The following is a 12,225-nucleotide window of genomic DNA, read 5'->3' on the forward strand; positions in this document are numbered from 1 at the left end:
ACTGGCTCATTTCCAGGGGGTCGAAAGGCTCCCACAGTGGCCATGGCGGCCTTCCGGTGCCCGCATCACAGCTGTGGTGGCGGCCGCCTCGAACCTGGCCCTTCCAGGTCCTCTCCTGCCTGGCGACGGGCAAGGAGGATGGCTCTTAAGGAAAGGAGGAGCCCGAATAGTTGTGGACAACGGTGCTGTCTGCCGGGCCCCTGGACGTCTTGCCTTCGTAGGTCACGAAGGACCTCGCGGCAGAAAGCCTGGGGACAACAGCTGCGGCAGGCTGGCACGCTGGCTGGTGCAGCGACGGGACAAAGCTGCCTGTGCCCCCGCGTAGGACTCCAGACGGGATGGCGCCATTCCGTCGGGCTCAAGGACAAGGAGACTAAGCCCCAGACTGTTCGTGGGCACGTACGGAAGCGGTCGACCCACTAAGAAAAACCAGAGAACGGCAAGCGTCCGATTCAGGCTTGCGATGACCCCTGGGCCTCCCTCCCAGCCCCGTCTCTCCCACTTTCCGACATCCATCGCCGCGGGTCGTGACTTACTGCCCCGGATCTCCCCAGATCAGACTGTGAACTCCGGGGTGGGGGTGGGGGGTTCAAGTCTGACCCAGCGCCTGGCTCATAGCAAGTGCTTTAGGAAGCCTGGAGGGTCACCACTCCAAGGACTGCTGACCGCTCAGAGAGGAGTAAGAGCAGCCACGGTTTCCCCGCTCAGGATGAAAGCATTTCAGCGAGACTGCTGGCCGGCAAGATCACACTTGAGAGCAAGCCTTTGCCTTTAAACTTGATTTAAACAGTGCTTTTGCATTCTTCAGTTTGCCCGTGGCCACTGGCTCCTCTTGTCATTCTGTCACCTCCTCCTGGTCCCCAGGACATCCATCCCTGCCCTTGATCCCTTCTCCTCCTTTGCGTGGCACTGTCAGAGAACTTCCCTCCCAAAACACGTGCCTTGCCGGGTCTGTCCGGGGCCTGCAGGACTTTGCCTACACTAGGATGCCATTTAGGGTCCTTGTTTCTTTCCCCATGGGGCACCAGCCCAGGCAGGCTCTCCAGGACTTTGGTGAGTGACTGAATGAGGGCACGCAAGCCCAGGGCTGTGGTGGGCTGGTCCCCCCCTTTCCCTACCGCGGCTGCCCCAGCTCTGGCTCCACCTTCTCAGTACAATTGCTCCCAGGGTCCCTGCCCCCATCCTGCCATCACACCACCTGGTCGTGGGTAATCCCCAGTTCCGCCTAGGCTGGTCTCAGTCCAGCGAGGCACCAGCCTCTGGTTTCTCTAGCCTTCTCTCTCTGCCCCTCCATGATTCTGTCATTTCTCTCCCAGAGAGGCGACAGCCTCCTATGGTCTCTCCTAGCATTCTCATCCCCTCCAGCCTGCTCTGCCTTCCCACAGCCAGATGAGCCCTTTAAAATAATGACCCGATCATGGCACCAGGACTTCAAACCCCTCTGGGGCTTCTGGGCTAGAGTAAGCTCCAGTGCAAACCTCTCCCCGCAGCTGGCCTGGACATTGCCACTTGGGGGCCCCACAACACCCCAAATATAACTGGTCCCAACTGACTTTATCTCTCAATCCCCAACTCAGAGAGATCCAAGAGCCACCTTTGGACACTGGTTTCCTCAACCACGTCCTGTCAAGCCCACCTCTTCTCCTCAGGCCGAATTGCCCCTGTCCTAGTCTGAGCCACATTTGGGACCACCACAGCTACAACCTCTTTGAAGCAGGTTCTCGGACAAACAGAGGCAATCAGTGAGCTCTCGGGGCTGGGCGGCAGTCATGGTGCACGCTGTGAGGGGCTCAGCACCCAGCCCTCCTGCTCGGCCTTCCCCGCCGCCTCCGGAGCGCCACACGCAAACTGAATTCGCTAAGCACAGGCACGGCCCTGGGTGTGGTGCTTTGCTTCAGCAGCCTCCTGGCTTGAGTTCCAAACGTCCCGGTGTCTAAGGGGGCAGGGGCGGTGGCCACAGTGGCTGGACGTAGTGTTCCGGTGTCCAGTCATGGCCACCCGACTTCCTGCAACTACAAATGGTGACTTTCTTTCTTTATTTATCTTATTATTTTATTTTTTTAAAGATTTTATTTATTTCTTTGACAGACAGAGATCCCAAGTAGGCAGAGGCAGGCAGAGAGAGAGAGGGAGAAGCAGGCTTCCCGCTGAGCAGAGAGCCCGATGCCAGGCTCGATCCCAGGACCCTGGGATTATGACCTGAGCCGAAGTCAGAGGCTTTAACCCACTGAGCCACCCAGGCGCCCCTCTTTTTTTTTTTTTTTTAAAGATTTTATTTATTTATTTGAGAGAGAGAGAGAGAGTGAGTGAGAGAGAGAGTATGAGAAGGGGAAGGTCAGAGGGAGAAGCAGACTCCCCATGAAGCTGGGAGCCCGATGTGGGACTCCATCCTGGGACTCCGGGATCATGACCTGAGCCAAAGGCAGTCGCCCAGCTGACTGAGCCACCCCGGTGCCCCTCTCAGCTGAGTATTTCTGTTGAATGGATCCCTCAAAGGGAAATTGCTTGGTTACAGGTCAGATGCATTTTCCCGTTTGTTAGATGCTGCCAAATTATCCCCCCAAAATGTTCTACCAACCGATCCTCTTACCACTGTGTAGGGGAGACTCTACTTCCTAACACCCTTACTGACAATGGGCATTATGAAACTTTCCTCTTTCTATATATTTTTTAAAGATTTTTATTATTTATTTATTTGACAGACAGAGATCACAAGTAGGCAGAGAGGCAGGCAGAGAGAGAGAGGGGGAAGCAGGCTCCCCACTGAGCAGGGAGCCCGATGCCAGGCTCGATCCCAGAACCCTGGGATCATGACCTGAGCCAAAGGCAGAGGCTTCAACCCACTGAGCCACCCAGGCGCCCCTCTTTCTATATTTTTATTAAGAAAAATGTCAAACACCCAGTGTATCAGTTTCCTTGGGCTGTTGTAACGGAAATGTCTTCTTTCCCGGTTCTGGAGGCTAGAAGTCCAAAATGTAGGTATGGGTGGGTGCACGCTCCCTCTGAAAGCCCTCGGGAAGAACCCTTTCTGCCTCTTCCAGCTGCTGGCAGGGCCAGGGATTCCTTGCCTGGCTGCTGCAAAAGTCTGTTTCCATTGTCACATGGCCTTCTTCCTGGTGCCCAAACCTTCCTCTTCTTATAAGGACACCAGTTACGGGGTTTAGGGCCCACCTGAATCCAGCATGATCTGATCTTGATTACATCTGCGAAGATCCTATTTCCAAACATTTCCAAGTTCTGGATGGATAATGAATTTCAGGGGGTCACCGTTAAATCCAGTACATATAGCAAGGTCAAAAAAAAAGCCTACAGTACCAACCCATAGATCCGCCCCCTAGGTTCTGCCCTGAACATTTTACTATTGTTGCTTTACCGCAAACCTATCTTTGTACTCACACTTCCCTCCGTTTTATTTTTGGTGCATTTCAAACTAAGTTCAAACTCAGTTCACTTTCTCCTAAATCAATCAGTGCACATATCCTTAACGCGAGTTCAATCTTGGATTATAGTTAACAGGTTTTCGTTTGTTTGTTTCTAATAGTCACCATTCTGAGAAATCAAAAATGGCACAGAAAAAGATAACAGTCTTCCAGTTCATCTGAGGTGGTGTCTCCCACCTTCTGACTCTAGCTGTCACTGTCTCTTTCCTTTCTTTAAAGCACACCGAGAAAAGACAATCTACAAGGATGTCTCCTTCCTCCCATTGACATCGCTCTTGCCAAAATCTCCAGTTGTTGCTAAGTCCAACAAAGTTTTCTGTCCTCATCTTACCTGCTTCCTTTGGTGTCCTTGAAACCACGCTTCTCCCTTCCTCCCTCTCTTGATGCTCTTCCCCTCCTCCTTGATGATCCTTCTCTGATCTCTCTCCTGGACCCTCCTCCTCCCTGCCCATTTTCAGTGCTGGACGTTCCTCTGACATTAGCCTGGGTCCTCTTCCCTCCTCACCTGTCTCGGGGAGAGTCGATCTGTAGGAAACAGAAATCACCCCTGCAATTTTAAGCAGAAGGGAGATTAAAGCGGGGAGACACGAAGCCCCGCGAGTGGGGGACCGAGGGAGCTGAAGCGTCCCAGCCCCGTCCCACTCCGGTTCCCAGCCCGTGGGAAGGGGGCGCACGCTGGGAGCCAGCGGAGCTCCGCCCTACCACCTTTCCTACTTGGAGCGTGCGCGCCTGGAGACACGTACAGCCAATCCGTGAAAAGGAGCGGCCGTGAGTGGCGTGAGCTTTGCCCAATCATCTGCTGATCTGGCGAGCAGGCCTGCGCTCGAGCCAATGGTGGCGCGGGGCGGGGCTCGGGCGGGGGCGACTGTCACCTGATCTGCGGCGGCAGCGGCGGCCGAGGCGGTGGAGGCCGAGGCTGTGATGGCGGCGACGGCAGCGGTTCGGGCGCAGGCGGGGACACGGCAGGCCCCAGCGCTCTGGCAGATGCGGTGGCTGCCACTGTTGCTGATGGCGGTGGCGGCGGCGGAGCAGCAGGTGCCGCTGGTGCTGTGGTCGAGTGACCGGTGAGCGTGGCGGGCCGGGCCGGGCCGGGGCAGGCTGCGCTGCGCGCCGCGGCGGCTGAGGTGCCCTCTCCCGGCTCCAGGGCTGTCCTCAACGAGCGGCGGCCGAGGGGGGCAGAGGGGAACTGTCCCTTCCTCGGCGGCCCGTAGTGAGCCAGCGGGGTCAGGACTCGGGGCCCCACGCAACACGATGGGAGCCCATGAGCTTCAGATCCCAAGCCATGTGCCCCCACTTGACAGCACCTCTTCTGTCCCCTGCCAGGGATTTGTGGGGTCCTGCGGCCAACACCCACGAGGGCCACATCACCAGCGACTTGCAGCTCTCTACCTACTTAGACCCCGCCCTGGAGCTGGGCCCTCGGAATGTGCTGCTGTTCCTGCAGGACAAGGTGCGACCGCCGCAACCCTCTTTCCCTCAGTCACCGGGAAGAAGTCAGGCCCCTCCTCCCAGGACACTGAGGCCCATTCCCCAAGGGAAGCTTCAGTGACCTTGTCCCAACTGTAGGGGGACGTGTGACTCCTCTCTTGGGAAGGACTGCAGGAGATGGTTCAGTGGGAACCCCGCGGCCCTTGAAATGGCACTGACTTGATTGGGTGGTAGCTGTGGGGTCAGAGGCGAGATGCCTACTGAGTACCGAGCACTTACCTGAGCTCCCCTCTGTGGTGGGTATTATCAACCCTCTTTATAGATGGGAAGACTTATGTCCAAGGATGGTAAATGACTTGCTTAGGGTCACACAGCTGATGGGTGACAGAGGTGTGATTCTAACTTTAATGAACATAATAGAGATAATCGAAAAATGATCATTTATTGCGTGTTTCATAGGCACTGTGCTAAGCTGATGTCATTATCTTGGTTTTACTGCCAAGGAAACCAGGGCTGGTAGAGCTGCGACCATTGGCTGCAGTTCTGTGGTTTATGGACACCACAGTTGGTTCCAGCCTGAGTCTGTGTCACACACACACACACATCCCACTTGTGCTCCGGGTCACAGTTTCCCTGCCGTGCTCATCTCTGCCTCCAGAGCAGGCATATGGGCCACGAGGAGATTCTAGGGCACTCGGGAGGTTATCGAGCCTCTGCTTATTCCTTCCTTGGTGGTGGCCTTTGTGGCTCGTTCCCCTTGTGGTCTTGCTCTGTTGCTCTGTGGGCAGATAGTGATGGTTATGCTGGCTTGTAGTCCTTCCAAAAGGTGGGAAATCATGTCGTTAGACTGGAACTCAGTTTTCATCCTACTCCTTCCCAGCCTTTGGACATGTGAGATAATTTGTGAATGCAGGTTCCTCATCTATAAAACGAAGATACCAGAGACTGGAGCAGTTCTTATAATCCTTGTAAAACATCTATCCGGGGTTTCCTTGTGGCATCCATCCATTCATTCATTTGCCAGATACGCACTGCCCACTGTGTACTAGGTGTCAAGTGTTGGGGACATAGCAGTGAGCAGAATAATCCAGGTCCCTGCCCGGAGGAAGCTGACATTCTTGTGAGGGCAGCAGGTAAATGCTAAGTCAGTGTATGATACAATGTCAGTGCTACAGTTCTCAGAGGAGAAGGAAGCAGGCCAAGGGAACAGAATGATTGGCGATGCTGTTTAAGATATGGTGATCAGGAGCGCATGGGTGGCTCAGTGGGTTAAGCCTCTGCCTTCGGCTCGGGTCGTAGTCCCAGGGTCCTGGGATCGAGCCCCGCATCGGGCTCTCTGCTCAGCGATCAGCCTGCTTCCCCCCCCCCCTCTCTGCCTGCCTCTCTGCCTACTTGTGATCTCTGTCTGTCAAATAAATAAATAAAATCTTAAGAAATAGATAGGGTGATCAGTCAAAGGCTCACCGGGGAGGGATATCTGAGCAGATGCCCAAATGGACAGAGGGACAGAGCCATGTGGGTATGAGTAGAGGAGGGTTCCTGGCAGAGGGAATAGTAGGTGCAAAGGACCCGGACAGGGAGTGCTCTTGGGGAGCCCGCGCAGGAGCTGCCGTGGCTGGAGGGTGGTAAGGGAGAGAAAGGGGTGGGAGGTGGTTAGCCGGGTAGCCAGGGGGTGAGGTGGGGGAAGGGTGCTTGCAGTCCAAATGTGGCAGGAAGCTTTGGGCAGTTTCGAGCAAGGAGTACGGAGAGGACACGGTGGTGATTTGTGGGCTTTCAGAATGAGGGCTCAGGCAGCCACATAGGGTTAGGATTCCTGCCTAGAAGGGAGAGGAGGCTGGGCGAGTGTGTATACTAAACACAAGGAGAGCCGAGAGCCGAGGGAGACTGATTAAGATTGCCTCTGGGCCTAACTGGGACAAGCCGGAGGAGTCAGGGAGTTGGGGTGGGGGCTGGAGCTGGAGGACAGCTCTAGGTTGCGGAGGGAAAGGGATGCAGGCAGCTGCTGTGCTCCCGAGCGCCGACTTCAGTGGCTTCTCCCGCATATCCAACACCTTCGCCTTTCTCCCCTCTTCTACCAAACCCAGCCGAGGAAGGAACCTCTTGCCCTCTTCTAAAAAGGGTCCTGTCCAGCCCGGATGTGGGCGGTGCTAGCCCTTGCAACCGGCTCGCAGGTTCCCCTTCTCTCTGACTGCTGCCCAGGGCATGGGGCGTGGGGGGTGCAGTGAATGTTCCCCACTGCCCCCAGCCCCTCCCCCAGCTTCCCTGTTCCCTGCCCAGTTCCTCATCTGCAGGCAGGTGGCTGACTCTTAATCCTGACGGTACCACAAGTCAGCTGCCCGAGGACTTCCTCCCAGCCCCGTGACCACCGGCCATGTTTTCTCACCCTACCAGGAGGGTGCCGGAAGGAAAAAAGAGAACCTTCCGTTCCTCCACTCCCTCCCCCCAAACATGCCTTTGTTCATTCTTTTAACTTGACCCTTTGTGACTGTAAATGAGATTTTGCTGTCCCCGCGAAAGCGCAGGGAAGGTGTCTGCCCTGCCTGGGCCGCGGCCCCGCCTTCTGAGGCGTCTTCTCTGCTTCCCACTAGCTGAGCATTGAGGACTTCACAGCCTATGGTGGCGTGTTTGGAAACAAGCAGGACAGCGCCTTTTCTAACCTGGAGGTGAGAGTCCTTTCACAGCCAAGGGCCACGGGGGCGGCCTGCACTCCCTCCCCCAACACAGTGAATACTGTCCCCTCAGGAACCGGAGGTGCTGGCTTTGGAGGCAGAAAGGCCTGAGGTGTCCCGGGCCAGGAATGTGGGGTGTTTTCTTTCTGACCTCGAATAAGACCCCGGCGTGTGGGTGTGGGTGTGCCTTGCCAGAGGGGGCCGCCAGAGAGGTTTGGGGGCCGGCCCAGGCCCACTAGTCCCTGGCTAACTCATCCTTCGGCCTCTCCCCGGCCCCCAGAATGCCCTGGACCTGGCCCCTTCCTCTCTGGTGCTCCCTGCTGTCGACTGGTACGCGGCCAGCACGCTGAGCACGTACCTGCAGGAGAAGCTAGGGGCCAGCCCGCTGCACGTGGACCTGGCCACCCTGCGGGAGCTGAAGCTCAACGCCAGCCTCCCGGCCTTGCTGCTGATCCGCCTGCCCTACACGTCCAGGTACGTCCGGGCCTCGGAGCCGGGAGTGTGGCGAGGTGCCGGGCCGTGGTGGCACAGCCCAGCTGGAGGCGGCCGCGCTCCTGTTCAGTACCTTGAAGCGGCAGCAGAAGGTGCTTCGTGTGTCTGGAGGAGGCCGGAAGGGCCTCCGGTCAGCGGTGACTCAGGACTTAGTGCCTGGCCCTCGGTGAGGCCTGTTGGGCTCCAGAGATGAGATGGGCGTGGGCCCCGCTGGTGGGGGCCTCACTCCCCGAGCCGGGACACGCTCACAGAGCAGCTGGCAGGGCCCTGAGTGCGACTGTGAAGCTGGGGCAGAAGGGGCCAGGGCAGGCAGGGCAGTGGGGTCGGCAGAGGTGCAGAGGGAGGAGTGAGCGTGGCTTCCAGAGCCCCCGGCCCGAGCGTGCCGTCCGATGGGGCTGGTGGGGAAGGACGGAGGCCGGGAGCGGAGGGGAGGCGTCCCCGGGTGGCGGGGCTCTAACGCTCTGCCTCTCTCCCGTAGCTCAGGTCTGATGGCGCCGAGGGAAGTTCTCACGGGCAATGGTGAGTGCGGCCGGGGAGGGAACATATTTTCCAACCTCGTTCAGCCCTTGGCCGCAGAGAGCTGCCTCAGAGCTCCTGAGTCACTCTGCGTTTCCGGGGTGGCCCTCCGGCCTCTCAGAACAACTGGCAGCTCGGCAGAAAGATGCAGACCCCCAGGCCTCAGCCCTCTTCAGCTGGGCCGGGTGTTGGCACACCTGGGGGCCTTCCGTGGCAGAGCCCACGGAGTCAGTCTCCACGCTGGCAGCGCAAAGCTTAGCGTTTGGGGTTTAATAGACCAGCCCCGTTTCAAAATCAGAGCTGAGGACTTCTTTTTCTGCTATAAAGGACAGCTTTTCCCCGTGGAAGGGTTATTGAAAACCTATAAGTGAAATTGGAGTTTTCCAGATCTCTGTGTCTTTTCTCATTTAGTGTAGTTAGGGCTTGGCATTAGGGAGCCAACTCCTGAGGCCGCAGGTGTCCCCGGGGAGGCGGGGGGGTGGCTGGGGTAAGAAGTACCTGCCGTTAGGGACCCTTGATGGAAATGAAGACACCGGTGAGGGTTGATGGAGCCAGCGGTGAAGGGCTCAGTGGCCCACCGCAGGGGACACGCAAGTGCCGGGGGCGGGAGACTTCACGCCGCAGACATCCGGTGGTCCCTGTCTCAGCGAGGTGGTCCCGCTGAACACCATCAAGAGAGGCCACTGATGGGGCACATGGCACGGCCCAGCCTCAGGGCTGCTGTCTTCTGCTGGCTGGCGTCGGGGTGTTAATGTGAGGAGCTGCGTGTGACCTGGGTCTCGGCTCTCCCCGTTGCTCCTCAGATGAGGTCATCGGACAGGTGTTGAGCACGCTCAAGTCTGAAGACGTCCCGTACACAGCAGCCCTCACGGCGGTGCGCCCTTCCAGGGTATGTTGTGGCCCCTTCGGCAAGGCCCTGGAGGGAGTGTGGCTCGGAGCGGAGTGCCTTAGGGGGCCGCTTTGTTCCCTGGGCCTGTGTAGGGGGACGAGGATGAACCAGAAAGTCCCGTTTCCTACTTCCAGGCTGCAGCTTTCCATCTGGCCTAGTGGGCCTTACGGGCTGCCGTGTTTGGACACTGTATCCAAGGGTTCTAATTTGGAGACACTAGGAAGAGCTCAGGGGCGTTGGGGTCGGCCAGGAAGAGCTTCCTGGCCGAAGGGCCTCTGAGTTGAGCAGTAGGCCTGCAGGTGCTGGAGAGGGTGCTCAGCGGGGACAGGGAGGGCAGGTCACTCGCTTCTGGGCCATGCCCTCACGGCCACTGAGAGAGGGCTTGTGGGTTGTCTGTGCAGGTGGCCCGTGATGTCGCCATGGTGGCCGGGGGACTAGGTCGCCAGCTGCTACAAAAGCAGTCGGCGGCAGCTGCCATCCATCCTCCTGTGAGTTACAATGACACTGCGCCTCGGATCCTGTTCTGGGCCCAGAACTTCTCGGTGGCATACAAGGACCACTGGGAGGACCTGACGTCCCTCACCTTTGGGGTCCAGGAGCTCAACCTGACTGGCTCCTTCTGGAATGACTCCTATGCCAGGTAAGGCAAGTGCCTGTCACTGCAGGTGTTGGGGGGTCGTTGCTGTGGGAAGCAGGTGGAATCGTGGGGTGGGGCTGGTGGAGGGCTCTGGGGATGGGGCCTGCTCAGATCTCTGCCTCTCCATGCCTTCTAGTCCTTGCCTGGACCTTTGGTTGTTAACACTGCCCAGTCACTGGGGAACCTGACACTCCTCCCCCCCACCCCACCCCTGAACAGCCTCAGGGTGACAGCCAAGGGTGTCTGCCAGGCCTGAGTTAGTTCAAGGGCTTCTGTAGCCTCCCTTTGTGGTGAGAGAGACCACCTTTATCCCCAAAGTCCAATCTGCGCATCTCAGCAACCTCAAGGCGGGGAGCTGAAAGGAGGGGGAGTGGGGTGGGCTCAGGGCAACCAGAGGAAGGTGCTCTTAGCTCAGGGGGGAACCTGGGTGCTGGTTTCCGACCTAGATGGGATAGGGCCTCAGTTTTCCCATTTGTCGGGTGGGGACACTGCCTCTTCAGGTGGCTGTGAGGTCCTGGGGCAGCTTAGGTAGCGTAGACCTGAGGAACTTGCTCTGCTGCTAGATGCTAGGGGCCCTCCCAGAGCCCAACAGCTCACCTCTTACTCTGGTCCTGCAGGCTCTCGCTGACCTACGAACAACTCTTTGGTACCACAGTGACATTCAGGTGAGTCCGAGGGTCGGTTGACACGTGGGCGGGCTGGCACGGCTCCGGCCTTCCCAGCTGCCTGACCCCCCCGATGGCCTCCCTCAGGTTCATTCTGGCCAACCGCTTCTACCCGGTGTCTGCCCGGCACTGGTTTACCATGGAGCGCCTGGAAATCCACAGCAACGGCTCTGTGGCCTACTTCAATGCCTCCCGGGTCACGGGGCCCAGCATCTACTCCTTTCACTGCGAGTATGTCAGCAGCCTCAGCAGGAACGGTGACCTCCTCGTGGCTGGCTTGCAGCCCTCGCCCTGGCAGCTGACTCTTCAGGACTTCCAGGTGGGATGCGGAGGGGGTGGGGGGGGGTGCAGACGGGAGACGACGGCAGGAGGGAGGGAGCAGAGAACCGAGGAGTGTCAGCGTCTCTGGGGCCGGGCCTGGGCTTGGGAATGGGGAATGGGAATGTCGTTGAGAGTCCTGTCCCCACAGCGCCCCTCCCATGTGGGCTGCCTGCCACCCCGGGAACTCACTGGGTCTCCCTGTGCGCGGGCCACGTGCCCCTTTGTGTCCCTCCCAGATCCAAGCGTTCAACGTGACGGGCGAGCAGTTCTCCTACGCCAGCGACTGCGCGGGCTTCTTCTCCCCGGGCATCTGGATGGGGCTGCTCACCTCCCTGTTCATGCTCTTCATCTTCACCTACGGCTTGCATATGATCCTCAGTCTCAAGACCATGGACCGCTTCGATGACCACAAGGGTCCCACCATCTCTTTGACCCAGATTGTGTGATCCTGTTCCTGCGGGGGGTTGCGGGCGTGATGGCGTCCAGGTGGTTGCTTTCCCACCTCGAGGCACACTGGACGGAAGGGCTTCCCCTCCTCCTACCATAGCATGAACCCCCACTTCCCCTCAGCCTCTCTTGTTCCCTATTCAACCCACTGAGGGGCTTCCCACCCCCCATCTCTACCAACAAGGTGTACATATTCTTCGTAGATAGTAGACAGATCCTCCAGGCCCAGTCGTTGTAGGGGGAAGAGGACATGCGTTCTGGGCCCCCCTCCTGCCCCTTCTGTATTCTCATCTCTGTGTCTTCTCTCCTTGTTGTTTATAGTGCTTTTGTGTAGCAAACGCCCCCTCCCCAGGCTTTATGGGGCTCCGTGCAGCGGGTAGAAGCTGGACGTCCCCTGCGTTTGGGGGTTGTGGAAGTACTGTTTAAGTGTCCCGCTTGGCTGGTGTCATTGTCTTTTGGTGATGTTGTGCTAATAATAAGCAGTACACTGGGGTTTATCTCTGTGGCGTGAGAAGGAAGGGACCTGCACAGCAACTGGCCTGGGTGTGATCATTGGTTTTCTGGCCTATTCCGGCCAGGTGCCTGGCAGGAGGCTGGGTTTCTCGGTGGTTTCCTTCCTAATAAAATAAAGACAGGTTGCCATGCTCATAGGACTCTTGTCGCTCATTTTGCACCGGCGCGAGGGGAGGCGCTGGGCTCAGGGCTGCGGGCACAGGCACCC

General features: G+C 58.1%; 1 protein-coding gene across 1 annotated transcript; it reads left to right on the plus strand.

The window, feature by feature from the left end:
- Positions 1-4,293: 4,293 nt before the first annotated feature.
- On the plus strand, positions 4,294-12,154 carry ATP6AP1 (ATPase H+ transporting accessory protein 1). Its single transcript, XM_080795155.1, has 10 exons — positions 4,294-4,504; positions 4,764-4,890; positions 7,457-7,531; positions 7,818-8,011; positions 8,508-8,548; positions 9,349-9,434; positions 9,836-10,074; positions 10,689-10,736; positions 10,824-11,055; positions 11,294-12,154. The coding sequence occupies exons 1-10, from the start codon at positions 4,362-4,364 to the stop codon at positions 11,501-11,503; spliced, it is 1,395 nt and encodes a 464-aa protein (XP_080651281.1). The 5' UTR covers positions 4,294-4,361; the 3' UTR covers positions 11,504-12,154.
- The last annotated feature ends 71 nt before the right edge of the window (positions 12,155-12,225 follow it).

Source organism: Martes martes, assembly GCF_963455335.1.
Source record: "Martes martes genome assembly, chromosome: X".
In the NCBI taxonomy this organism is placed as follows: Eukaryota; Metazoa; Chordata; class Mammalia; order Carnivora; family Mustelidae; genus Martes; species Martes martes.

Bases quoted from the DNA above. Each gene is read 5' to 3' on its own strand.
- ATP6AP1 (XM_080795155.1), top strand. From the start codon at position 4,362: ATGGCGGCGACGGCAGCGGTTCGGGCGCAGGCGGGGACACGGCAGGCC. The intron at 10,075-10,688 runs GTAAGGCAAGTG...CTGGTCCTGCAG, and splicing joins TGGAATGACTCCTATGCCAG to GCTCTCGCTGACCTACGAAC. The intron at 10,737-10,823 runs GTGAGTCCGAGG...GGCCTCCCTCAG, and splicing joins GGTACCACAGTGACATTCAG to GTTCATTCTGGCCAACCGCT.